At 36.9% G+C, this 27,279-nt stretch overlaps 1 protein-coding gene across 3 annotated transcripts; it reads left to right on the forward strand.

Annotated features, from left to right (window-relative positions):
- Nucleotides 1-594: 594 nt before the first annotated feature.
- LOC145777518 (androglobin-like) lies at nucleotides 595-27,268 on the forward strand. Of its 3 annotated transcripts, none has more exons than XM_082588912.1 (41): nucleotides 595-725; nucleotides 937-1,049; nucleotides 2,973-3,081; nucleotides 3,252-3,371; nucleotides 3,886-3,975; nucleotides 4,545-4,606; nucleotides 4,979-5,102; nucleotides 5,347-5,486; nucleotides 6,156-6,245; nucleotides 6,693-6,785; nucleotides 7,207-7,316; nucleotides 7,410-7,514; nucleotides 8,862-8,980; nucleotides 9,455-9,632; nucleotides 10,030-10,192; nucleotides 10,564-10,685; nucleotides 11,609-11,676; nucleotides 12,058-12,146; nucleotides 13,378-13,488; nucleotides 13,561-13,642; nucleotides 14,029-14,188; nucleotides 14,525-14,635; nucleotides 15,059-15,207; nucleotides 15,340-15,507; nucleotides 16,090-16,161; nucleotides 16,978-17,113; nucleotides 17,561-17,786; nucleotides 18,375-18,509; nucleotides 18,953-19,106; nucleotides 19,711-19,898; nucleotides 20,135-20,216; nucleotides 20,345-20,453; nucleotides 20,658-20,776; nucleotides 21,230-21,301; nucleotides 21,911-22,031; nucleotides 22,650-22,813; nucleotides 23,628-23,786; nucleotides 24,110-24,203; nucleotides 26,318-26,432; nucleotides 26,647-26,839; nucleotides 26,983-27,268. In XM_082588912.1, exons 1-41 carry the CDS (start codon nucleotides 696-698, stop codon nucleotides 27,166-27,168), a joined length of 5,031 nt encoding a protein of 1,676 aa, XP_082445038.1. In that variant the 5' UTR covers nucleotides 595-695; the 3' UTR covers nucleotides 27,169-27,268. The 3 variants fall into 3 exon arrangements, with proteins under 3 accessions (XP_082445038.1, XP_082445039.1, XP_082445040.1); XM_082588913.1 differs by having other exon boundaries at nucleotides 7,410-7,460; XM_082588914.1 differs by lacking the exons at nucleotides 595-725; nucleotides 937-1,049 and adding an exon at nucleotides 2,133-2,261.
- The last annotated feature ends 11 nt before the right edge of the window (nucleotides 27,269-27,279 follow it).

A 27,279-nucleotide genomic window follows, 5' to 3' on the forward strand; every position in this document is an offset into this window, starting at 1 on the left:
AAAGGGTTTGTAGCCTATTGTTTTCGCTGTAATGTTTAAAAATAACTGGACTGAACTACTTTCTGGTGATTTCATCATTTTTTTTGCCTTTTTTCAAATTGGGTAGTCAAATTTTCTCAAAAGAGGAAAGTTCCTCAAGTGAAACTCTAAAGTCTAAAACCTCGCAAAATATGTATTAATGTTTTTAGCCGGCCATCATCGTATTCGAGACAAAAAAAAAGTATAGTCTACAAGATTTCAACACTTAACACAGGGCTTTATTGACGTGCTAGGTCGCTTGTTGTAACTCGCACCATCCTTTTTCTTTGCGGACACGTCAACAACTAAGATAAAATGATATGATAGTATGGTTTACGCTAGTTTATGGTTTTTAGTGTTGTATATAGAAACTACTGTTTATTTTTAAAATTTAAATAATTTTACAGAAAATGTTATCGTTTTTATGAAAGCAAGCAGCAACAACAACCGTCTTTGTAAATTTCCAGTAAGAATTGAGATTTTTCTGACACTTGGTGGTGTATACTTGAAATTGTCATAGAAACCTTACTTCTCAAATCAAGTGCTTGTTTCCAAAATTGGCTGGCAGGTTAATGTTGGATGCAAGCAGGGTTACTTGTTTGCTGTAAAACAGGTATTGGACAGTATTTATCCACACAATTAAACTTTGCAGCACTGTCATAATCCTTAAAAGACCTATGATTAGTGTAAATGGCAAAGATGAACAGGTCAGAAGTTTATTATACAAAGGATGCTACAGTATTTATGAAAGTTTAAACTTTTAGGCTATCAATGAGGCCTTGTCAGGAATTTTTATATTATTGACAATAAAAAGCTCACTCCCCATTTGCCATAAAAAGTTGTTTTTTAGGTATGTTAGTATGGTTTATGCTATTTTAGGTGTACCGATAGCAGTTTAGTTAAGTTTTCATTTTGTAGGTCATGATGAGTCATTTGACAAAAACTGGTAAAAGAAAAGATTCTAAAGAAGGTCCACGTATTAGCTCTGGTTTTGTCAAGCCTGAGGTGTCAGTTCAGCCCACTCCTATAATGTAAGTGTTAGGTATGTTAACAGATCACTGAGATTAGGCAGCTGAAAGAATCCAGCCATTGTATGAATTAGGCTATGGTATACCGGTACCATAAATTACCATGCGATGAATTAGCACTTTTTTAACTGCTTTAATGGTAAGCTATTTCATAATTGCTTACAGTGACAAGCATGTAAGTAGTATAGCCTAATTTCAAGAAAGAGAAGAAGTGTTTTAATTCATTTTTTTTTCATCTTCTAAAAGATTTTTTTTTTAATGCTTCATAATTCATGCTTTTGCCATGTGTAAGTTCAGGTTTATTCTCATTGGTATTGTCAGACTATTTTATATTTTTTCTGGTTTTGACTACCTTATATACTTTTTATAGTTGCAATTAATTAAAATATCTATCATATTGCCACATCTTTTTATCTATTCCGACATTAATCTACTCATTTACTTAGTCAATTACATTATTGTATTTGATGAAATCGTTAATCTCAATCTCAAGTCAATTTTGTCGCAATATTGAAGAAAGCAGATTTGTTACTTTGCATGCTTTTATTTTCAATATGATTTCAAACTAACAAGCCCCAATTTAAATTAGGTTGTGATGAAATATGTTTTATCGGGTTAAGGTTGAAGACTTCTTTCAATGCTTTATAAAACTTGATATATATACTTACAATGCCAGTATCAAAAGCAATTTTTTTAAAGGCTGTGGCTATATTTACACTATATAGTGTAAGAAAAGCCTCAATAGTGTTGCCAGATAAGAAATTATGCTCTAACTTGAGCAAAGTTTAAAGCTGTTGAAAACAAAAACTTGTATTTGGAAATTTTTTTAGTCCTGGGCAAAGATCAAAACCCTAAACTTATTCCTAACTCAAGCCCTTACCTTAACCTTTCCTAACTTTAATCCTAACCCTGGCAACACCTCATTGTGTAAAAGTAGCCACTTCCTTTTTTAAATGATAGTTTGCATGGATTTTATATATAAAAAAAAAGAGCACTATGGTGTTTGTTGTGGCTTGTTTAGCTATTATTTTGAACTTTCAGTTTAGCCATTTCACATATATTTTTAAATTCTGTTTTATTTTGATATTTTTAAATATGTAAAAAGAATGTGTAGTTTAAATAGACCAAACGTTCATTTTTTAAAATTGAATTGGTGAATGCTTAACTTGAACTTTTGACATTAACTATGACAGAAGGTCAAGGACATTCAAAGAGGTCAGTTTTGGTGATTTTATTAAACTGGATAAGTTTAAATTCTTAATTTGACAAAAGATGTTCTACAACATTTTATAATGATTTTTGGATAGTAATCTGCATGATCATGTTGTTTGGCATTGAAACATTTTATGTTCTGTTAATTTTCTTTGACATTTCTTTATTGTAGAGATTCTTGCATGATCTTATATCAAAGTAGCCTACACGTCTCGTAAAGGCATACTGGCATCATCTCTTGCTTGTTTTACCAATACTGAATTTTAACACAAGGTAAATGGTCTCCCACACACAACAGCTACTTGCACTCGGTAGAAGCGATAATTAAGAGTGAAACATCTTGGTCTGCAGGCAGGCCACGTCACGGAGATGTGTCATATGGAGCTCATATGGAGTCCATTGTTTCCAAGCTCATATGGAGTTGTGTCATAACTAAACACCTAGTTACATGCTTGAAAGCAAATATTGGCTTTCTTGCCTCTTTGTTTCAATCCGCAAACATAAGTCTGAATGTGAAAAAAACATCACTTAAGTTGAGAAAATCAGCAAAACAATCATTTACAATATATACTGTATAAGGTGCTAAGCAATTTCTAAAGATGAAGTCATTTTCTGAAAGTGAGCTATATACAATTTTAAAAAGTCTGTGTAATTTGTTTTTAAAGAAAAATCAGCTATTTAATGAAATTCAGATTTTGTTTGTTTAAATTACAGAGCGGGGTCCTTTGTTGGAAGTGTAGCATCAGTTGATACCAAAATCAAACCTCGCAACTTCCCATTATGGCCTGAATTCACTGAAAATGATATCAATGCTGAAAAATGGGTTTGTACTTTGAGTTACTTTGCCTATTGCCGACACCAAACAGCTATCTAAATTTAAGATACCTACCTGTATTAAAACTGTGCTTGTTTAATGTGCAGCGTTTTTTTAAACTACAAACTCAACCAATAAAATGTTTTGTTTGAATTACAAATATTTTGTGCTTTACACAGGAGGGCGTTGCAAAAGGAAAAGACAAAGGAAAAAGCCCTAGCTTGCAGTTTTTTGATGATCCTGAAGGAAGGCTTGAATTGCCCCCTTCTTTAAAGGTTGATCACTGGAAACGACCACTGGTAACAATCTACTCATTCAACAGTCAACACTGGCATGCTTAGAAAGAAAACACTGCATGATTGTCTTCTTTAAAACCAGAAATTATGAAATCACTTCTTTCACAACCGAAAAGCTAATATTGAAATTTAAGTAACGTGACTCTAGCTAACAAAATATAACCCACTGCATGAGCAAAACTCACTAAGTGTACTTTGTATTTGGTTGGGAACAACTGTGGCCATTTCTGGTTTGTTGGAAAGTGCTTATCAAGTTATGACGTTTTTGATTAAACGGACATCCTAGCTTGATGAAACAAACCTGTTAGCAATATTTGCATGCTATTAACACAAGACATGACAATTTTCTTTATTTTTGATAATCTTTATCTTAAATACGATTGTGATAGCCTACTAGTCTTGTTATTTTGTATTCTAACTCTGATTCTAGTTTTTAAATATTTTGTCATTATTTCCTTGAATTCATAATACTGAAAAGTTAAATTTTAAATGCTTTATAAAATCTCTTGTTTTAAAGGACATTATCACATCTAAAATTCCTACGGTTGTGGACAATGAAAACATTCTTGACATTGTGCGTCCGAATGAGCATTTGCTTCATAGTCAGGTAACATTTTCTATCAAACGTAACACATCCTGTAGCGAAAGTGTAAAGAATTTTAATTTTAAGATTGACAGGTAGCTTAGTGCATATAATTTATGTCAATATGCTGAAATGAAATCATTGTAAAGTTACAATAAAGTTATCTAAATATGAAATCAAAATCTCAACTGTTTCAAAAACTCTTTAATTTTGTGTGATGCATTGCAATGAAGTACAGTTGGTTAGAAAAAAACAATCCAGGTTACTTACTGCTTTGTGTTTCTGATACGCAAATCCAAAATTTTGAACTTAGGATAGTTTCATTGTGTATTTGTTAATTTGATGATGAAAGGCTTAATACCTTTTTCATTTTCAATAACATTATCTTTTTTGTGATCCACATATCCTACTTTGCAGCAGAAAGTGTATGTTTTTCATTTATTTGAAAGAAAAAGTCTACCCAGATTACACCAATGACTTGCTTTGCGGCGTAATGCTGTTTGCATTATTGTGTAGTCAGCTAACCTATTCTATTTGTAGTCAAACGTATATTTTTCCTAGCTTTTATTTTATTTGGTTCAAATTTATTTTAGCTTATTCGAACAATTCTTAGTCAACTACTTTCACTATGGGAAATAACTCGTACGAAAACCAAGTACGTAAGCATTTTGTTATGCCAATGTCAATAGCATGATTGTTTCTTAAAAATTTTAATCAAAATCACTGTTAATGTATATACCGTATATAGGACAGGCCTACTTATAAGCATCTTTTTTATTATGAGAATATGTTTCATAAAGTTAATGTATTTAGTTGTCTTCATAATTTTGTGTTTGTAAACTGAAATTCAATTTCAACTCCAGTTTGAGTACAATTTAAATACTATACATAATTTAGTTTATTGAACGCACTTATTTGTCGAATGACAAGTTAGTATATCTTACTTCAACTCAATTAGAGAACATGTTTACTTATTTAAGGTTAAAGTTTGAAAAGGTTTGATGTCATTTTTTTATCAATGTCTTAGATTTGACAATGCTGAAAACCCGTGGTTACCCTGGGAACATATATATTCTCTATGCAAAGCTGTGAAGGGCCATATACCATTGTACAACCAATTTGGAAAGTACATCGTCAGGCTGTACTGGATGGTATGTTGATAAAGCTCTTTGTTTGTAAAAAACATGTAAGAAAAGCATAAACATAATTGTGAATAATGGTACTTAAAGCATGTCTACACTAAATGCTTTCAGAAAATCTAATTAGTTTTCATGTATGTTTTAAACAAGGCATCCTACCTCCATTACATTTTATTTTAGAATTGCACAATTGTAATTAAATATGGTGCATTTAAAAAAAAATTATTAATTCTAAACCGGTAGATTTTTTCCACAGGGATGCTGGAGGAAGATTGTAGTCGACGATTTAATTCCCTGTGATATTGATGACAAAATACTTCTTCCTGTTTCCTCAACAGAGCACGAACTGTGGCCTCTGCTGCTTACTAAAGCTCTCATCAAAGTAGCTTGTTTGGAGTGAGTGTAAAAAATATTTATCTTTGCTAAAATAAACGATCAAACCTTAAACTGATATGTGGAATTAGTCATTTGTGTTGAATTTTATCCATATTAGCTTTTTTCCCACAGTGGTTTTTGGTGCTTGTCATTGAAGTGACAAAACCGAATCTAAGAAGTTCACTCTCCTAATATTGTCAAAACTATTTTCAATAATGAATGCTATTAATACTACTAAACGTGCTCAATGCCAAGCAGATCAAATTACATCAAATACAACTATTACTTTCTAAAACCTTTACAGCCTGTTTCACCCTTACTGGGGGATCATCACAAGGTCCGTATTCAGATAGAATAAATTATATTTAAATAAGGACCTTCTGTAGACTCGACTTAGGCTGTAGAGGTTTTAGAAAGTAGTAACTGTATTTGATGTAAAACTATTTTCATATAGAATAAAGGTAAAAGGTGGGTCCCATACTTGATTCAAGCATCTGGGGATGAGAAGATAAGGTTCTCATTGTACTAAGCCTTCGGCACTAACGAGAGTAGGGTAGCCAGTAAATAGCACACATCAAAAATTGAAGAAGCAATAATATCAGAAATTTTACTGCTTGACTGATATTACACATGTTTGCCAAGTTTGTTTGTACGCATCCTCAGTGCGAATAACAACTTTGTGATGTTTAGCTACAACACAGCGACGGAAAACCCGGAAATTCGTGATTACTTTGTGATTCAGTGTTTGACGGGATGGATTCCGGAGACCATACCTGTTCAGTGAGTATCTAGCAAATTTCGTGTTTGAACTGGTGAAAACCAGTTTTAACGTTTGCGTGATTTAGCAACATTCGTTTTATTTAGTTAGTGAAAATTGCCCCCCAACTGCAATAGTTTCCGGCAGCAAGATCTGTGTCTGGGCTGGCCTATCTGGGATTTATCGCAGTCAACCCTATATGGCAAGGCCCCTAGAAAAACTGGAGTAAGCATCAAACACAGCAATTTTTCATCTGGCTAGCTTACCACCGCTGGTGAAGTACCTACGTAGCGGTCGACCTACAGTGCAAGTGATGGTTATGATTGCAGAAAATGCATTCATTTTGACTGTTTACAGCTTGCTTTCCACTAAGTTTAAGGAAAAGAACAATTCTTTGAGCAGTAAGCGAATTTCTTTTCGCAATTTGCAACTTGCTTGTGAAGTAAAACACATTTTGTTGTGCTTTCAAGGTTTAGCCACAACAACAACGTTTGGGAATTGATGAAAAAAATATTACCGGAATGGAAACTTCCCGAAGACCGACCCCCGGTTGAAACCGTACCGTAAGTTGCTAAGTTAATTACTATCCAAGCTCAGCCATGTATTGTGGTGACACAAACAAGTAAGACATTTGTCTTGGTATTGAGGATGACAGCAGTTTAATTTTCGAAACATTTGCTGAGTCATGAGTTTAGCTTCCGCATCGGGCTCTTTTCGTTTTATTTAAGTTGATCGATTCTACCAACCATTCGAGTTGAAAAAAGTTGCCTTGTCACTTCATTTCAACATCTATTAAAATGATTAAGTGTAGTTTCTTCTCCTGGGGTAGTAATTCTAAAACACGTCTTAAAAGAATACCGTATCCAACTAAAACAGACTTTTGTCTCAGCTGACAGCTCCTTGGTGCAATAGGTTTTATATCCGCTAGCGAGACAGCTTTGAGATAAACAGATAATTACTAACAATCATTTGATATAATTCTAGTGAAAACAAGGCCAGAGATATGTCAGTCAGTTCCACAAAACCACCTGAAAACATCAAGCATGAGCATGTTGGCAGCCCCACTTCGAAGCCTGAAAAGGGCAGTGGAAAAGGTAAGCGGCTTATATACCTACAGTGTGTCATCTATGTTTGTTGCATTTTTTCTTTACACTCACATCTACCTTATGATTTTTGACATTTTAAAGATGGAAAAGCCGGTAAAGAAAGTTCGAGAAAAAAAGATGAGAAAGAAAAAAGTAAGTCTAGACCTCACTCTGACGTCAGGCCGACCTCAGCTCGATCAGGAACAGGTAGCAGGCGCGGTATGCTGTGTGCATTGGCTTGCTGTGGTCACTAATCTGGCATTAAACCATCTCGGCTCTGATTTCCCATTTGTATTTTTTTTCGAATTGCCGGCTGTGCTTTCGGCTAGAATCCAATCCTCTGTTTGTGCTTTCTGTTTTTTACGTATCTTTGTGTATAGTTTACTCGCTAGTAGTTCTTTTTGAGCGCACAATGAGATAGTCAAAACCCTACACACCGACCAAAGTTTGACCTTCAAAGCCAACTGCTGGAGTTGGGCTCTTCTTGAAATCAATGGAAACATTGAGGGGGTATTTTTTATATTAAGACTTGAAACATTTGGCCGATTTTTAGATATGATTTAGAAAACATTGAAAAGAATCGAAAAAGTGCAATTTGACAAAAAGTGGAATTGGGCCCTTTTAGTATTCACGTATTCAATTTAAAAAAAAAGAAAGAAAAACGAAAAAAACTTAAGAAAATCTGGCAACCCTCAAAAGTCTGGCAACACTGAAGCCCGAGTTGGATTCAGCCAGTAATAAATTGAGGAGTCGAAGTTGCATATTTTTTTCCCAACTTCACAGCCCCTGGTTGGAACATTAGGAGAGTTAGCGGTGTGCACATTTTTGGTGCTTTGATATTTGTTTTGTCTTAACCTTAAGTTTCCTTAACTAATCACTTATCTTTTAAACCTTTTATTTTGTGGTAGAAGCTCATGCCAGCTAACCTTTGTTTAACATCAGATAGGCTACCTGCTTTCCGCGAGACTGTTGTTTGCAAAGGCAATTCCCTCAATGCGTGGTGTTCTATTTTTCTAAGCTAGGGATTGGGCATTTGTTTTCGTCATCATCATCCAAATTCGGTTTTGCCCCACTAGTGGGGGTGGCCGATTTTTTCTTTGCTGCGATTACCTTTATTCTTATTCTCGATCTTTTTCTGTCCATCGTATCTTCTTCCTTCAGTCAGACTTTGTCTGCTTCATTCTTCACATGTTTTTTTCATGCTCTTTTTGGACGTCCCCGTTTCCTCTTCCCATCTACTCTCAAAGTCAATGTCTTTCGAAGAAAACTTCCTTCCTCCCTCATTAGTACATGGCCAATTGCCCATACAACCTTACGCCATTTGCCCTTGCAAGTTGTTCAAACAAAAAAAAACGACAAAAAATTTAGAAAATCTTAGAGCATTGAAGCCGGAGTTTTTTTAATATATGCAGTGCATCCATCAATTTTTAATTTTGTCATGGATTTCAATACTTTTACGTGTAATTTTTTTCTGCCAGTATTTGAGTAGCAGACTGCTAGTGTTAAAATTTATTATTGGAAAAGCTTCACTTGGAAAGTCTGCGTTGTTTGCAGACAAGTCCGTCGTTGAAGAGCCTGTGCCTATCCGCCCAGAGAATGTACAAATGGCTGTGTTCGGTTTATTCAGCCAGCAGCACGCTACCCCTGCACCCATGTCCGTGTTAAGGGAAATGGTGAGTAGCTCTTTTCATCAACTGACAACAAAACTTATGCGTATAGTCAACAATTCAGATTCCTCGAAAGAAGAAATGTACATGAGAAAAGATTTGACACCATATCAGTTGTGGTATCGTTCATTTCACGAAACGGTTTCATGGACTTAAATTGTCCAATAAAAATTTTTTCAATTCTTATCCGTTCTTCTTTGCATTGATGTGTGACATTTATTAAAGAGATAAAGGAGACCCCTTTTCTTTCAAAAATAAAAATAGAGAAGGAATTCTAATTCTATATTTTAGGGTTATTATTGTAATCATTAGATACCACTTCACTTAAACCAGGACATAATTTTTTTTTGTCCTCTTATACGAAGTGTTTAACCGCCACATCGAAGTCTGAACTTGGAAAAAAATATACTTTACTTGTTATTTGTGCTTGTGATTAGTTTTAGCAGCAATTTTTTTGTTTGTTTGCAACCAACCTATCAGGCAAACTCCAGTGAAAAACTACGCAAAGTTGGACTGTCTCACCTGCATACTCATCCTGTTCTTATATCCAAAACAAGATCATGTTCTCTTATTCCTCCTACTCCTGTTCCTGAGATTCCTCGCTGGAAGTTGATCCGTCCACACAGGAAGAAATCCACACCATTTGACGAACCTCAGCGTAAGTGAACTTTCATTCAAGGTAGAGTTCAAGATCTGCTATAGTTTATTAAAGTCGCGACTTAACACGTTTGAGAACTTTATTGCTCAGATCTGGACGGTTGAGTTTCATCTTCTAACTCAATCTCAAGACAAATGTTGCATTCTGGACGCATAAATGGCGAGTACCCCCCGAGTAAATTACATGTAAAAACTGGGCCCTTTTTTGCTTATGTTTTGCGTTGGAGCACAGAGCTTGCATTGAAATTGTAACCAGTGGACTCTTTTTGTTCATTTTTGCCTTCAAGCACAAGCCTGCTATTTCCATTCACGCTGCAACTTAAAAGTTTTCAGTCCGTCAAAAACTTACGTTAGTATAACTGAGTAAATCTGAATGATGCGTTTTTTTTAATGAATAGCCGAACCGGAACCTCCCAAACCCGACCAATGGTTGGAGCTGGAGTCGCCATTCTTAGGGTTTCGTCCCACACCGGTCATACTCGAAACTACGTATTCCGTACCCCAGTCACGTGCCGGTTCTGTCAGTTTCAGCGAAGTTGACGAAGAAAGAGACACAAGCGGGTAGGGACAGGAATTACTTATCATTCCTTGTCGCTTTGACAACAAACTGACAAAGCTTAGTTTCTTACATTCATGTTTATTAATTTTTTTTCAACTGCTTTACACAAATCACTGCAGCTTTTTATATAGTTGTAAACGTTTTCTTTTGCAGTTATGACTGACAAGACTAAAAATAGCTACCACATCGCCCCGTTATACCTATTACTCTGAAGTTCAAACTATACGTTGAAGTTCAATGCATTATTGTCGTTATGCACCCCTTGCATGGCACTGAGGTTTATTCCAGATGACTCGTCAATGAAAGTGCACTAGTTGATTGTCTCGTATCGGCTTATTACTTCATTAACCTTCAACTGGTCTTAATTGATCAGGGAAACAAAATCGAAACCACATTCGAAGGTATCTAAGCGGGTCTCAGATGCAGCTCATTCAAGAAAAACCTCTGGCCGCGAAGGCTTAGTTGTACCTAGTCCTACTACTTTCGTGAAAGGAGGTAACAATTTGTAATGCTTGCACCCATTTATTTAAAAAGAGGTGTCAATTTAATTCTGCAAAAGTCTGATTGTTTTGTATGTTTTCTAATGACATCGGTCATTACATCGGAAGGAAGTTTTCTTAGAAAGGCACTAGATCTAAAGGTGGATGGGAAGAGGAAACGCGGTCGTCCAAGAAGAACGTGGAAACAACAAGTGAAGGATGAATTTAAAAAAGTCGGACTGAAGGAGGAAGATGCAAGGGACAGGGTGAAATGGAGAAAAGGGATTAAAACAATTGCTGCGCGGAAACAATCGGCCACCCCCACTAGTGGGGAACAAACCGACGATGGATTATGATGATGATGATGATCGGTCAACAAATTTTAACTAAATTCTTTAATCAGAGACACAATTGAATTGTTCTAGATGAATTTTAGGCGCGGATTTCGAATCTGGGCTTGTTTTTTCTCTAGCCCATCAGGCTTTGAAATATTTGCATGTTAATATTTTAGGTCTTTTTACGCATTTATTTATATAAAAATGCGTTTCTAAAATGCAACTGGTAATCACAGTGTGTTGTAAAATCCGCTTTGTGCAAGCTTAAGGTCAAAATTGTCACTATCGTGTCAAGTTGCTTCGCTATAGGTCAAATTTAAACAACAAAAATTCAAATATCTCAAAAACCTGTTGTACTGGACAAAAATTAAGGACGTTTTCGGAATCAGCGTCAAAAACCCTTCAAAATCGCCTAATCGATTCTCTGATTAAAACTTGCTGTTGACCAGATTTTCCTCTACTTCTGCAGCATGTGATCGATAACTTTTTGAGTTGAAACGTTAGTGTCAGTGTGAGATAGAGAAATAATGTCGACCTCCGACAAGCTTGTGTCCACCATGGTCTTTGAGATCTCAAAGGTTTAAGTTATGTTTCTGTGTGTTAGATATGGACTCTGGCTCGGAAACAGAAACTGTGAGCAAGCATGACATAGGCGAAGAAGAACATGTCGAGGTAGAATGATTCTTTGGTCTAATGTTGTGACGTGTTATGGTTATTGCGTCAATATTTCGCTTGTGAATATTTTTTTAAATGAATATTGGAAGATTTTTAAACTTGGGCCCTTGTCGCCCTTTCACAAAGGTGACTTTTCTGTTGAATTGTTTTCACTCATGTGACGAAATATTTTAGTTAGCGTGAACGATTTTCTTCTATAAGCAATATCACACTGCATATGCTTAATGGCTGTCTGGTCACCATTTTTTAAACAGGTTCAACCCATGGGGAAATTTCTTTTCAATTCAAAGAGTTTGTGCAAAATACGACTCTTTCTCGCATGATGAATTTTGATAAACCACCAATCGATTGTTTAATTTGAAGAATATTTTTTTATAGAATATCGGAGGTGCCGACGCCATTCCATCTGTTGATGAAGTTATCAGAAAAACTTGGATCGACTTCGACGATTTTTGTAAAAGTTTCACGTAAGAGCAAAATGGCTGCAACAGCTGGTTAATCTAATCAAAAAATAAAGAGCCGAAAATGTAGCTACTAAACACATGTTCAACAAACCAACGTTTCGAAAATTATACTGTATTCATCTTCAGTGCTGTAAATGTAAACAATCCCTGATGCCCTATAGTTTTAAATTGAATTCGGGATGACGTCACAAGGACTGATCAAGCTATTTTGAGTGAAAAAACGTAATAGAACTCAAGTTTTTATGAAATGATAAGTAACAGAAGTCAAGAGTTTGATGAAGCTAAGTATCTCAACGATAGCGATAATTTACAATTGCAGTTATCATGGGAAATATTCTAACATGAATCCAAATCAATCGTGATGCACAGAAAATAAATAAATTACGTATGGTAGCAACTACCTTATAGAACGGTGAACAAGAAGAGCATTTTGAACGAAGGTCAATAAGGCTAACTGGCATAAATGCACTATTCTACGATAAGATTCTGTGAAAAACAAATTACAAACAGCAAGATGGGCATGACTTTTTTAGACATTAAGCTTTGCATTGTCCATTTATCTTAAAAAATTTTGTCTTTTCCAACTTTTTTATAGCTCCACTACCGCATTGTCGGTATATTTACTTTTTTTTTCTAAATTTTTTTGGAGTTGTTCAGTGTTCACTTTTTTCTGAAATTATGAATGTGAATTTTTTTTCTACATTGAAAGAGTTTGTGTCCATAACCTAACGCTTTGTTGTCTTATTTTTAAGAGGACCTAAGTAGGGGCCCACTGGTAGATTTCGAGGGGGGGCAAGATGGTGCTCACACGGCTTTGGTCAATGGTCATGCTCATCTGGCTGATTTGTAATTTGTTTATCACAGAATCTTATCGTAGAATAGTGCATTTATGCCAGTTAGCCTTACTGGCATTCGTTCAAAATGCTCTTCTTGTTCACCGTTCTATTAGGTAGTTGCTACCATACGTAATTTATTTATTTTCTGTGCATTACGATTGATTTGGATTCATGTTAGAGTATTTCCCATGATTACAATTGTAGGTTATCGCTATCGTTGAGATAGGCTACTTTGCTTTATCAAACTCTTGACTTTTGTTATTTATCATTTCACGTGAGTTTTCATGATTTGAAAAAAAAAAATTCAAGCTGCTTTAGCTTGCTTTCACCATATAAACATTTTACCTGTTTTGAACTGAAAACGGAATCCGCACTGACAAGATTTGCTTAATTCATAGAAACATCGTGATTTTTCACAAAGTGAACACTTATCCTTACAACGAATCAGCTGGTGAGATAAAGCAGGTGGCTTTGAACGCTGGCCAAACGTCGAGCTCTAGCAAGAAGGGGTGAGTTAGTGCTGAGTATCAATGTCTCCCATCAACCAGAGCAATCGATTGTTGATCAAAACCATTTTCCAGGTCAGCATCAATGAACCAAGCCACGTCGACAACAAACGTTGTCAAACCTACCACCAGTCCTATCACACCCAAGTCGTATGAGGTAAGTGCAAGCAGCTGGAAGCTGTATACAAGTAGCCGAGATACCGAATAACTGCAAGGTGGTTGTTGTCGTCTTGTTATCCGTTGCTAGAAGTTGTGTTTAATTTTGTTTATTACATCACTGTTAGTAAATTAGATATAGTGTATAGAAATTAATATGAACTAAGATTCTATTTGAATAAGGACCTTCTGATGATCCTCCTTTAGGTGAAACAGGCTGTTAAGGTTTTAGATAGTAATAACTATATTTGATTTAATTCGCTCTGCTTTGCTTTTTTGCTTAGCATGAGCACTTTTTGTAGTATTAATAGTTTTCATTGTTTTAGAAATTAATATGAATATCTGTATGTAAATTGACTTTGTAAATTAAACTGACCTACTACACAGGGTTACCCAGCCGAAGAACGGACTCCTAGTTTCCTTTTCGTTGACAGTTTAAAGCAAATCGAGTTGATAGTCTGCTTCTCTGTGCTGCCGAGGTGGCTTGGATTAGAAGAGAAGCAAAAAAACACCTCGGACAAGGAATCAGTGGCAGGGGCTTCGGAAGGTTCAAATAATTTTATCATGATCGTAACTTTTGCAGAGCTGGTTGCACACTTGTCGCAATCAAGGTTTTGATTACTTTGATTTTATTCGATTGCTAGTTTCAAAACCAAAAGTTTCAAGTTTGTTTTGAAAAATTAATTCTGCAACGCGTCGATATGCAAACAAGTGATGTGAAATCTTCATCTCCTGATGACGCAGTTGATTCCCTTTTATAATTTTCATAATAATAATACAATAGAAGTATTTTCTTGTTTTGAGCTTCAATTTTTAGTCTGGTTTATAAGGAGAAAATCAAATGACTTGCCCTTTGTAGTTACAACTTTGTATTTTTTTCCAGTTGTAAGTATGAAGCATGAAGTGACCATCCCATCTGGACTTCTTGTTGCTGAGCCGTACTCTTGGAAGAGCCTGGTCACAGGGCAGCCAATCTTACGCATAAGAACAACTGGTAATTGCTTGAACATTTCAATGGCAGCTATTACTTTTGTAGGATTTTAAAACTTTTATGAGATTACATAAAGGTGATATTTGAAATCATCAGTTAGTGGTGCTGATAGCTGTAGCTATTGGGTACGTAGTGTAAAAACAATTGATTTTTTTTAAATTCTATTGTTCTTTTGAAATTTACTCCGGATTTTGCTTTGAATTGTATGAATTTCGTTTTGCTTGTAGCTTTTTGGAATAACATGGTTTTGTGCTCCGCCATGTTCTAGACACGTGGTCATTATCTAAACTAGATCTCTGAAGAAGTCACTTGTGTGTATTTGACGGAACGTCAAAATAAATACACCTGATGATAGCTAGGCTTAAAAACACAAGAAATACAGACTAAAAAAAATTCTAAAGAGTTTTTTTTTTTATTTTGCTACAGGAAGTCGGGCTGCTTGTCTGACTCTGCCTCCAGGACGACATGTTCTTCGATTTATATTCAACTCTCCTCTTGGATACCATGTGCACGTTTGCTCTACCACGAAGTTTGTTTTCGGTGATGAAGACACAGTCATGGCTCCTCTGCAAGAAGTTAGAATAATAAATTTATCATTTCTGTTAGTTTAAGAAAATAGCTACACTCTCTTACTGAATGGGCTAAGGGTGCATTACATGTTAGTAAATTTATGTTATCGATTGGATAAAGAAGTTGTTTGTCATCAGGAGAGTTGCCGTTTCGTTGAAGCAGCGAACAAGATCATGAGCAGCGTGGAGAAGTGCTTGGATGCTTTCGGAAATGAAACAGATTGGAAAGCTGCTTCTGCAGAACTCCATAGATCCCACATGCCTTACAAGGCTGATGACAAATCCCCGAAGGCCAAGCATTACGAGGTGAGCAACCACAACAAAGACAACTCGACTACGGGCACCCGTTTGAAACATGGTTGTTATATATTTCTGTTCTGAGGCTCTTAGTTTTCATTTTCAATACGTGATATGTTATACCTGTGTAGCAGGTTTGTATTTGCATACATTAAAAACATCTTATTAGGTTACTTTTCTGTGTAAATTCTTTCTTTTGACATGCCACGAACTTGAATTGCAATTTTATGAGCGGCTTGCAGTAGTAGGCTATGTCAGGATTGTTATGTTTGGAAAGTTTTGCAGATATTTTTTTAATGTTAATTAAGGATTTTAGGGTTTTTCCACGTCATTTAGTCACATATGCTGGAGAAGAAAGCATGAAAATCAAGCATCTAGATGTAGTGTAATTTATAGGCTACAGTTTACCATTCACTCTATAGGCTACTGGCAAAGCAGTGGTAGCTTACCTTCCACGAAATATTAACATTGCAGATTTGGTAGCAGACATGCAAGCAGACAGGTCAGGTTAGGTTCGACAGGTTTAGAGTTAAACCTAACATCAACTGTTGTAAACAATTTTTGACCTCAGAAGTATTGTGACACTAACAGGAACCGAAAGAACTGACGTATGACAGATGCCAGGTCCAGCCTCACACTCCTCCAACTGAACCGCACTGGAAAGTACGTTTCATGCCTCGCGTTGCTTGGGACAGTACAGTAGCCTAGTGGCGATAGTTTGCTGCGCCGAAAAATCGTAATCAACAGTTTGTTTTCGCTTTGGACTTCTCAAAATTTATTTACAACAGTTTTTCTTTTAAAGTTGTGTGCACTTCTTAATTGCTTGGACAATTTGGACATTTTAGTCGCGAAAATAAATAATGTGCAGGGTGTCCCAAACGTTCGAGCGTATTCACAAGAACTTATAATTTTATTTGTGACAAGGAATTTGTAAAAACCACTAGAAACTTGAGTGCATCTTCGTTGTTATTTCACATTTTTAAATAAAATGCTAAAATAACTAATATGTTTTCAAATCATAACTGCAAATTAGGGGAAGTCAGAAAACCTTTTTAAATGCACGCAGACTTTTGGGATATTCCATGGTAAATAAAATAATAAATGACCAGTGCAATGTGGACATGTCGTCTACATCAAAAGATCTGTTTAGACTGTTATGCTAGACATTTTTATGAATGTTAGTTGTCGAGTCCATATTGGACATGAAATGTCGTTCAATAAAGCTCAACTTTTCTCGGCAAGATGGTGTGGTTGACACAAGTAGACAGACACTTGCAAGGTAGAAAGCTTCAGAAGCTGTCAGGCACTAGAGAGGGTTCAAGAGAAAGAAGATGAAAATTTGTTTTGTCAAGTGAAATCGCACAGTTATTCAAACAAATAGTTACCCGAGCCGGCGTGGGATTAAAAAAACATTGCATTGTTTTTAATCTCTTTACGCAAGCTCGGCGTTTTTGTTGAAGGTCTGACGCACTGTTACAGGCTTGGCGGAAAGCTTTCTACTGGACAATGAATGCCGCTCTTGGTGAGACCAAGATCTACGGATTGGAGTTTGCTCTTCGCTCATTCTTGCTCGACTTTGACCGAGGCTCTGTGCTTCCTCACCCCCCTTTGTCAGGTTTGTTTTTGTTTTCTCTGTGTTTGAACACGTTCCTTGAAGAACTGCATTGTAGTCGAGCATCCCCAACAAAATGTCTTCTCCTGAGCTTAATCAGATGACGATAGCTCATACTAATCAAGCGATGATGGATCAATAATTCTCATCGCTTGCGGAGGAACGACACATTTCAAAAGCAGCTCTCCACTATTCAGCACCAAGTGGCTGGAATAAGTTTAATGGTAGCAGCAATTTTGCTGTCAAGCGGAAAACGTCAAACTACCAACTTTCGTGGCTGCTGGCCAGATCAGCATGAGTAGTTAAAGCCCGCACCTGCCAAGCTTTAAGAATCAAGCCCCAGAAATTTTTTATTTTTTACTTGTGCTTCTTATAATAATAAATAGAAAGTGTTTTTCCTATTAAAACTTGTTTCGATTTTCTGATAAACAAGCAACTTTCATTTTTCAGGCCCCAAAGACTCACCTGATAACTGGCATGAGAGAATTCCAACAGAAGAAGAAGTAAACGCAGTTGTCAAAATCCAAAAAAGTTGGCGTGGAACGTACATGCGCAAGATTTTGCGGGCAAACAGAGAGCAAGACTCTATCGAGCATAACTCAGCGCAGGAAGTTTTGAAAACTCTTCGCGCAGCCTTGCAACATAATCCACAGGGCTACGCCCTGTCCCTACTGAGGTTCGGATAGTTTGAACTTTTTCTCACTATTTCTTTATATTTCTTTGTTGTCGCTGACGGTAAATGTTCGCAAGCCTCTTCTGATGCCTGAAATTTTAACGTAAAATGCTGCGTTGAAAAAACTGATGCCAACTCAACGAGCATCAGATACAGCTGTTTCTTGTGGCAGTTGAGACTTCAATGTAGAACGGGTCGATGTGATGTTCCAGTGGCGTTAATAGAAAAAGCTGAGGTTGGTATGTAAACGTGAAGAAATGTTTTGCTCTAAAAAGTGTAATAGCCTCAACCTTAAACTCAAGTATTGTAGAGTTTATGCGAGATCTCTAAGAAGGCTTTTAACCTTCAGTGGCTGTCCAAGCGGAAAAACGGGAAAAAATCCGTTTTCACATTTCAGTCTATATAGGCTACGACATTTAAAATATTTGGCAAAGCTTTCTCGCCATATAACTCAGATGGGTCTTGATGAAGAAAAACTGGTCTTTTGACATTTATTCAACATCTGAGGAAGTCTAATCAAAGTGAAAAAAAAAACGAATTTCTAGGAATAGAACCTGACTAGCAATTTACCCGGCTTCGTTATGTCTTCAGGTCAATGCTGAAGATTAATCCGAGCCTGATGACAAAGTTTTCTTTTTACAAAGACGAGTGGAACCGAATTTGCTACACCGACTACCATGGCACGTTTACAGAGCAACCCGCAAAGACCTGGTTTGTCGTGTTCAGGTGAGACATGCTACGGTGATATTTGAACTGGCCATAAATCGATTTCCAGCCAAAACAGTCAGTACTTTTTTACATTGATTTAACGTTTGTAGCCTTTAAATGCAAAAAAACTGCATTGGTGGTTGGATTGTGTCTACCTTCAGCCATATACTCACTCAGTTCATTAAAAGCTTGATCTGTTTCGAATGATTTTCTGTCTCGATCGCTTTCAACTAAAGTAACCACCTTCAAGAATACATTTAGAAGGGAATGTTGTACAATATAGTTCAGGTTCAACTCCGACTTTTTTGTCATTTAAATATGTATTTTCACTGCTCCAACTGGTTTACTTCGATTGATTGCTCTTCGTGGTGTATGATTAACGAAACAACGTACTTTAAATTCAAAACTCGAGGAAAAAATTTGCTCGATACTAAACCGTGACGACATTTTCCTGTGTTCAGAGAGATCTTCTTCGTAGAAGAAGACACATTGTGTGTTCCAAAAATTTACGTTCCCATAGCAACGTGCATGCTACGCGTGATCAACAACGACAACGGCGAAGAAGTGAAGAGAGTCTTTCAAAAAGTTGCCCCGCACGTTTATAAAAAAAACAAGGTATAAGCAGAGGTTCAGAATCGAAGTATTCTTTTTATAGTTAATTTTTGTGCCATTTTTCAGCTAATTACGTAACTTTTAGTGAGTATTTTAAAGCAGAAACCATATTAAATGTTTTTGAGCGCTCTTGAAAAATGAGTCGTTTCTTGCTGATTAAACATCTGAATAAACACTTGTAGAGATGATTGCTCACAAAATGTTGTGCTAGTTTAGCTTGCGAAACCGAGAAGAACGTACTTTAGGTTGGTGAACAGTTTTATTTGTCTTATCGAGATTCCGTTTGTTATATTGTGATAAAAAATGTTTTCTTTTACACGAGAAAGTGTGTGTTTGTTTAAGCGGACCCAACAATCAATTTAAGCTCGAACCTGAGAAGGAAAATTCAAACTAAATCGCTTAGTTGATTTCTAGCAAACTCAAAATAGGCTCCAAAGTTAAATTTTCTGACTGAATCAAATGGGCCATGGAAAAACAACGATCGATGAAGTTTAAGACGTTTAGACGAGCTTCTATTAAACTTAAACCTAACTCGGCCCGACAAGCTCAGCAAAACACCAATTATTATTCAGTGTCTAAAGAATACAAAATTACTCTGAATTTCCAGCGAGGATACACGTTCGTTGCTGAGGCCAGAACTCTCGATCACTCTCTTTCCGCCGGAAAATGGAGAATGCGTTTGATTGGATCCATGAACACCCTCCCTCATCCAGCCAACATCCAACTTACTTCCGCATTCTCAACGAAAGAGATCAGGGATTATTACGTCCCCAACAAGTCACACGTCCTCATGAGGTAACAACCTCAAAACTGAAACTGGAAATTTGAAAAAAAGTAACATTTTATAACCTTGTTTGTTGCTTGGGAATTGTTAGTGCTAACGTGTCGTGATTTTTATTCAATAAAATATATACTTCCAGTTCACAAGTGTTGTTGCTCTTAAATTTAACTATGTTGCATCTACCGACATTAAAATGATTTAATAAAGATAATCTTTGGTGTTTTCTATCTTGTTCTTGTGCTTCATTTAGATACACTTTGAGGACTCATGCAAACCTTGTAGCAAGCTTGCAGTTGGAGACCAGCAAGCCAGACGTTCATATACATTTTCAGGTACTTCCCTTTACTGATACTTTGATCTAGTTCCTTTTTCTAAATATATCTGAGCCTGTACATAGCAGCTATGAAAACCTGAGTGAAACTATAATCAGATTTGATATCTTCTTCATTTCCGTCTTTAGATATTTGACAACGACGTGGAAGTTGCGTCAACGAGAGGCAAAGGCTTCTGCGTCATCCCGGCTTACTACTTCCTAACGAACAACAGAGAAAGGGCAAACAGCAGATTGTGTAAGTTTTGATAGACTATCGATCGTTTACCTAAGCGCAATAAGGCATGACAGTTTATAGAACGCCCTACTACTTACTGTTGTCACATCATAAGATAGCGTTATTGTCTTTTTTTGTCGCCAACTCAATTTATTCCGCTTTTAATTTTCTTCTCAAATTAAGCCCGCTTTCAATTCATTTAATTTACTCCGCTTTTCCGCACAGCCAATACAGACAGTAAGCCAGCAGCTCCTCTGCTTGTCCAACCCAGCAAAGCCGCAGCTGGTTCCACAGGAAAGAAGCAAAGCAATTCAGCGAAGAAACAAGACGGGAAATCATCTCCGGTATGTTCCGTTGATCGTTGCTCATCGAAACGTCATTGGTTCGATCCACGACAAAGTGCTACTTGTCGAAAAGTATTGAAGTTCTTAATATTCCAAATGTATCTTTTCTTTTTGCAACGAGATGGCGGTGTATTGGGTAGACGGAAACAGGGATTGGTCGAGAAGCTTGTTTTTTTTCTATCCTTTTATACAAGCCCCGTGTCCCAAGGTTTTTATGAGTTTTTCAACAGGGGATGGATCAATGGTGAAATAATTGATTTCAAATCAAGAAAAGAGTTTCTGAAGTTTAACAGTGCAAGTTTTTACACTGTTAAAAGCTTTGAATCACTAACACAGGCCTGGTTCGCCATAATTGACTGAAAATTTCTTGCTAACCACACAGTTTAGGCCTAACAGTAGCCTACATGTCATTCAGCCTAAATTCCCTTTGAACAATGACGTTTGAATTAACAGAAAGAACGCAAGCCGGAAAACAATGAAATCATAACCATTGCGGCTATTGAGGAGGTCATCGATAATTCCTATGTAAGTTGTTATTGAATATTTTTCGTCACCTGTTTGTTGGACATTCCCAGACAGCAAATCAGCAATTTTTTACATTGATTTGCTATCTGGGTTATGATTATAATAATAATGAAGTGGAAAAGTCATTGCCTTTTTTCAATCGATCTTGGTGAATTGAAAGTACCTGCAGATAGTAGAATGTATTAGTTTTTATAAAAATAGTTAACTCTCTTTAACTACGAAGAACGTTCCTTGTAAAGAAAGGAGGAGAAATGGCAAGTTTAGTTTTAGCAAGTAACTACACCATTCACATTTGTCTCTACTGCATCTCAAGTTTTAACGACTTGTTGGGACTTCAAATGATTTTTACTGGCAGCTTATAGTATTGTATAAAAGCTCTATATATAGCATACCACTTTCAATGCAGAAACTGTTTCGAAACCATCCTTGTTCAACGTTTTACTAAGTTAATTAGAGTTCCACTTACTTTTGAAACTACTTAATTTGCATTTTTAAAAAGTTTGCACGCTTCTTCTAAAAAGTTAAGCAGTTAACTTTTGGTGGTTAAATAAAATATGCTTCATGGTTGAAGTTTTCTTCTTAATTACAATTTCCCGTTTTGTGATGCAGCCTCACAGCTACGTCATACAAGCGACTGTGGAGCAGAAGAGCTGGCCACTGACTAAAAACCAGTGGTCTTATGTTCAGAAGCTCAAGGAAATGGAAAAGGAAGAACTGAAAGCTTTCTCGGGTTAGAAATGACTGTTTCATTTTGTCAATCTTTTCACATCAAGCAATATTTAGGTGTTTCACTTGGATTTCTACTTCACTTGGAATTTACGCTTAATATCATGGATGCTTCTCTCTTATGTCAGCTTCATTTTTACGTTAATCAATATTAAACTTATGCATTTATAAACTGAAATTCGTCAGCTTCATTAAACAATCTTGTCATTGGTCTGTTTTAACAGTTGTCACAATTTTTACTGTTTTATTTTTTTCTTGGCATTTCATCCCTTTAAATGCTTGTTTTGATCTACTTTAAACTTGTAACAAAACACTAATCTTTATCTGCTGCATGTTCTTCAAATTACCTAACCAAATCTTGCATGACTTGTCGCGCATGCTGCAATGTTTTTATCTTTATTGTACCTTCTGGAATGCGACGCCTGTCCTGGTTGAAATCGTAACTACTCTGTAGCTGACGGAACAATCCGTCACCAACCCATTGCTCTTGATCGAGAAGTAGCGGTTAAAAGCCCACGAATGCATGGTAGATTAGGCGGTCATGCAAGGGCGGCAAATTATTACTTAAAACGACCCCCTAATCATAAAAGCATGCCCCAACCCCACCCTCATTCTGGCGTAGTGAACAAGGACCGACTTGGCTCGGCCGGACCACAGAGGCAGGCCGGAGCACCAAAAGGTGGAGCTGGGGATAAAACAAAGAAAACACTAAAAGCAGCAAACGAGAAAGGAGCGAAAGAAAAGAAACAAGTCGACAAAGAGACCGGTTCACGACCGTCGTCCCAGGTTAGTGGTTTCGAGTCAAGTTTTTGTATAAACTGTTGCTAATTATAAGTTTTCTGGTTAAGTTGACAAACTACTGTTTGTTCGATAGGATTTTTCCTAACAAAATCAGTCCTGTTTACATTGATTTAATGTCTGCACACGTTGAATCAATATAAAAAACTTTTTAGGATAGCACAAGTCTCAAGAGAAATTTAGTTCTGCAATAGTATTTCTCTGCGTAGCAGCTATCGTTAGCTTTCAATTCAATATAATTAGCTCATGGTTAGTCTATACCAGGGCTTTGGAGCAGGCGTAAATGTTAAACTGCTCCAGCTCCGGAGCTCTTTTTATCATAAATTAGCTCCAGCTCCGAGCTTATTGATACCACTGCTCCGGCTCCACGCTCCGAAAAGTGCTTTCATTAAAATAATGACGACATATCATATTAATTTCTAAACCTTAAAATTGCCTGCAGTCAACTGTTGCTAAAACACCACAACTTTATGAAATTTAACGTACTTTCATCAAAATGTCATGCGGAACTGCGTTTCAAATCGTATTCGTTAATTCGACGTCTGATTACACAAATAATTTCTTAATTTTGTGAAGGGTTGCTGTTAAATTATGTGAATTTAGCCAATAGTAGGAGCATCTTATGAAATATATCGGAGCCGGAGCTATTTTTCAAACAACTGGCTCTAGCTCCACTTGAATTTCACATAGAACTCCGGCTCCAGCTCCGTTGAAAATGCACGGCTCCGGCTCCAAAGTTCTGGTCTATACTCGAGTGCACTATTGCATCACATTAGATGGTTGATATAATTTGTTTTTTTAGCATATCTTCGATGATTCAAGAGCGTATTGGACTGTTCGTGTGGTCACTGATTCGGACCTGAGTGAAGAAATAGAAGTGAAGAGAGACACTCAGCGACAAGAAGAAATCCGAGCGATGAAACAAGCCTGGGAAACCGCTGAGCCAGGCCGGGCTATCAAAGTCAGTTTGTACTCATATATCTATTGGTAGTGATGTACAGTAGTACATCTTTGATTCTTGCGCATGGATAATGTGGATAGCCAGTAACCATGTTTCAAATCGGAAGTGGAAAACAAGTAACCTAAAGATCTTTAAGACTTTTCCATAATGATATATTCTTTTATTGGCACAGAGTGATGTTAAAATTAGCTTTGCCTTACCTGACGAGTCTTACGTCTTCATTTGATTTCTTATCATTGCCAATAATATTGTACATTGCCAAGTGCAGCACACCAAGTTGTATACGCAATAGGCATTCTAGTCATTATGGTCCTCATGTACAGGCCATGCAATCTCGCCTTGCTTTCTTGAACAACGCCACACTTAAAACAGAAACTTCTGACAAAGAAAATGAAGAAGACGAACAGAAGAGCAGAGGTAACGTGATGAATTTCTGTTCTTATTATTAGTTTCCGATCATTGCAGTCAAGCGAAAAATTTGTTTCAGTTTGATAACAAAACAATAGCCTACATCTGACAATGAGTAATGTAGTAGTCCAGTTTTAATCCGGTGATGTCCCCGTTACCGAGGGTGGCCGGTAATAAAACTCATAATTTCTTGTTTGGTGGCCGGTAATAAAACTCATATAATTTCTTAATTGATTTGTTATTTCCAATTTTACTGCTACCTATTATTCAGATTTCACAATGTTTTAGCCTGATGCTGCGATTTTCTGAAACTCAGTTTCAGAAACTCAACTGACGGCATTCAAGATAGCAGCCTCAAGCCAAACAAAAGAGCCGCATAAAAACGATCTGCTGACTTCAACACCATTCGTCATAGCACATGACTAAGGAACTGTGTTCCGAAAGCAGGGATATCTAAAGAAGGGGATACGAAGGCTCAGAGCGATTGCTGATTCTCATGACACTAGAAGGGCGGTAGTTGGTACAGCGTTAAACATGCGGTTCTTTTTTAAATTGCAGAAAGTTTTGTAGTGCAGCTGGTACGCTCAGTTACACAAGACAGTTAGCAAGTGTTATGTAGAACATATTTAAAGAATACTTGTTTGAAAAGACAGTTGAAAAGTTACCAGTTAGCTGTTTTTTTTGACAAAACCTTTGCAGTTGGCTAGGTGTAAAGCAAGTATACGGGTGGTTGAATTAACAAGTGATTATGAGCATTCATTGAATAATCATACCTGGTGATAATAGTACAATGCAGGTTGTCATAGCAAAGTTTAAGTTACTATATGTGCCAATTGTCATTTTATCATAAACAGAGATTATTTAAGATAAATAGAAGCCCTTCTACTGTCAGACGTAATACAGTAAAAGCCTTCGTATCCCCTACTCTAGACATCCCTGTCCGAAAGTTGGTACAATTCGCTATAACCACAGCGAACTCGCAGCATCAGGCTAAAACAGGTCGTTAATATCTACTACATTGTGAAGTAAGCAACGATCATGCTGCTAAAAGCGAAACTCTATTATTCTAATGTTGACAGTTCGTAAAAAAGCTGCAACCAAAACGGCTTTTTATTTCTTTGATTGACAACGACCATAAATTGAAAATATTTCTGCAGTTAAATCCAATGCATTTCTCCGGCCTTTCTACCCACTTTGCTTATAATGTTGCAATACTTTGTTACAGAGGAGTAACATAATTTTTCCCGTAGTTGTGTAAGTATTCATACATCTCATTCATTGTCGTCGACATGTAGAAATTATTAAGCATTAGAAGATAAAACTTGCCTAAGATCTCACCAGCGTCACCACATCAGGGTTGTAGACATCTTGTTTTGTGAGAAGTTTGATTTATAGCCTAGTTGTTTACCGTAACAGTTCATTAGAATAGACCTAACAAGTCACCACAAATCACTTGTTCCTTTCGTCACGATCAGCAAAACAAATGCAAGCTGTCGGTCACATCTTTTAAAACCCAATAACGTCTTAGTATATTGCGTTGTCATGTTATCTTTGAAGCGAAAAAAAAAAACGTTTTCATCGGGAATCTATGTTTAATTCATTCTGAGAATCATGTACAGTAATATGACTGTTCTGACAACGCCTTGCGCAGTAGGGCGTCATGCATTTGAAAACCTTTTTAAAAAAAATGGGTTATTAGTTGGAGTTATGATCACTACAGTTTAATTCTATTTAATGTTATTTTGACATCCATTAGAATTACCGGTAGCTACATTAATCAAGGTCGTACGTCATCTTAGAATATTATTGTCACTTTTTAACTGACCCTAACACTGCAGCGTTTGCAAGTTTTATGGGTATTAATTTATTAGCAACCACGTGAAGCGCCTTTGATAAAGCGATAATACAGTTGCATTCCGGTAATATCTAACCTGCAATGGACTCAAAGAGCTTCAGTTTCTTCCACAACAATTTCAGCGGAACTTTTACTCTTATTAAAAACTATACAGAGGTGCGTTGTGATGCCATTTTTTCTCTTTTGTTGTTTGAGCGAACCTGACAACTCGTATGATTGCGATATATTGTTAATCAACTCCCCGCCTTACCTTCACTTATATGAACAGAGCTAGCCCTAAGTCCAGAGCCCGGAGATGAGAAGGAGCTCCTTCAGCATCCACCTGTACTTCCGCCTTCCCAAAAGGAATTGTTAAAACCTGTTGATTTCTCTCCATACATCACGTAAGGCTAACACTGGTTGCTTTCATTCGACTCTCTACGTTACCTAGTAGAATCCAGGGCTGAGGAGTCGGAGCAATTTTAGTGTGTCCAGAGTTGGCAAGTTATAAACCAAGGAGAAGGAGTCGTATATTTTTCGCTCGGCTCCACAGCCCTGGTAGAATCCCAATGTTACCGGCGTAATTGTCGGAAGTTGAACCATCTTCTGTTGAATTAGACCACTAAAGCCAGACCAGAAAGCACGGTTTATCAGTTCGGAGGCGCTTCTCATGTTGGAGGAAGAGGACCAGAGAGTGACTGTGAAAGAGCATAATGCGAAGAGAGCAACATCCTTGGCGTACCGAGAACAAAACCGCATGGACAGGATGGCACTAAAAGAACATCAGTTGGAAATTTACCAGGAAATGCAGGTTTGTTGTTTGTGATGACATAATTATTGTAAACCAGCCAGCAGTTACATCTGAAGTTGTGCTGTTGTTAACGTCGCCACATGGGGTTCTATACATTATATTTCAATCATGTTCAACCCTGGATGTCACTTTCTTATGTTCAGTATGAACTGGATAAAGCTCGTACTGAGTTGTTGAAACCACGAGAAGAATATCGACAGATGATGTTGGAGGAACAAAAGCAGAAGGATGAAGCCGCGGCGGCTGCAGCTGCGGCGATTCTCGCTGCATCAGCACCCGTAAGTCCGGATGTAAAAGGGCGGAAAAGTGCTGGGAAGAAAAAGAAATAAAATCGCTTGAAGAATTTTATTCACTGTGTTCATCATTTTCTTAGATTGTTATTTGACAGCTTCTATCTTTGTTTAAATAAATTGTGGTAATATCCTGTAATGTCCGTCACG

This window comes from Aplidium turbinatum, chromosome 9 (genome assembly GCF_918807975.1).
Source record: "Aplidium turbinatum chromosome 9, kaAplTurb1.1, whole genome shotgun sequence".
NCBI classification, from domain to species: Eukaryota; Metazoa; Chordata; class Ascidiacea; order Aplousobranchia; family Polyclinidae; genus Aplidium; species Aplidium turbinatum.

Coding starts and splice junctions, on each gene's coding strand:
- LOC145777518 (XM_082588912.1), top strand. CDS start 696: ATGATTAGTGTAAATGGCAAAGATGAACAG. Junction 12,147..13,377: donor GATTTTTGTAAAAGTTTCAC/GTAAGAGCAAAA, acceptor CTTAATTCATAG/AAACATCGTGATTTTTCACA. Junction 21,302..21,910: donor AGGTCATCGATAATTCCTAT/GTAAGTTGTTAT, acceptor TTTGTGATGCAG/CCTCACAGCTACGTCATACA.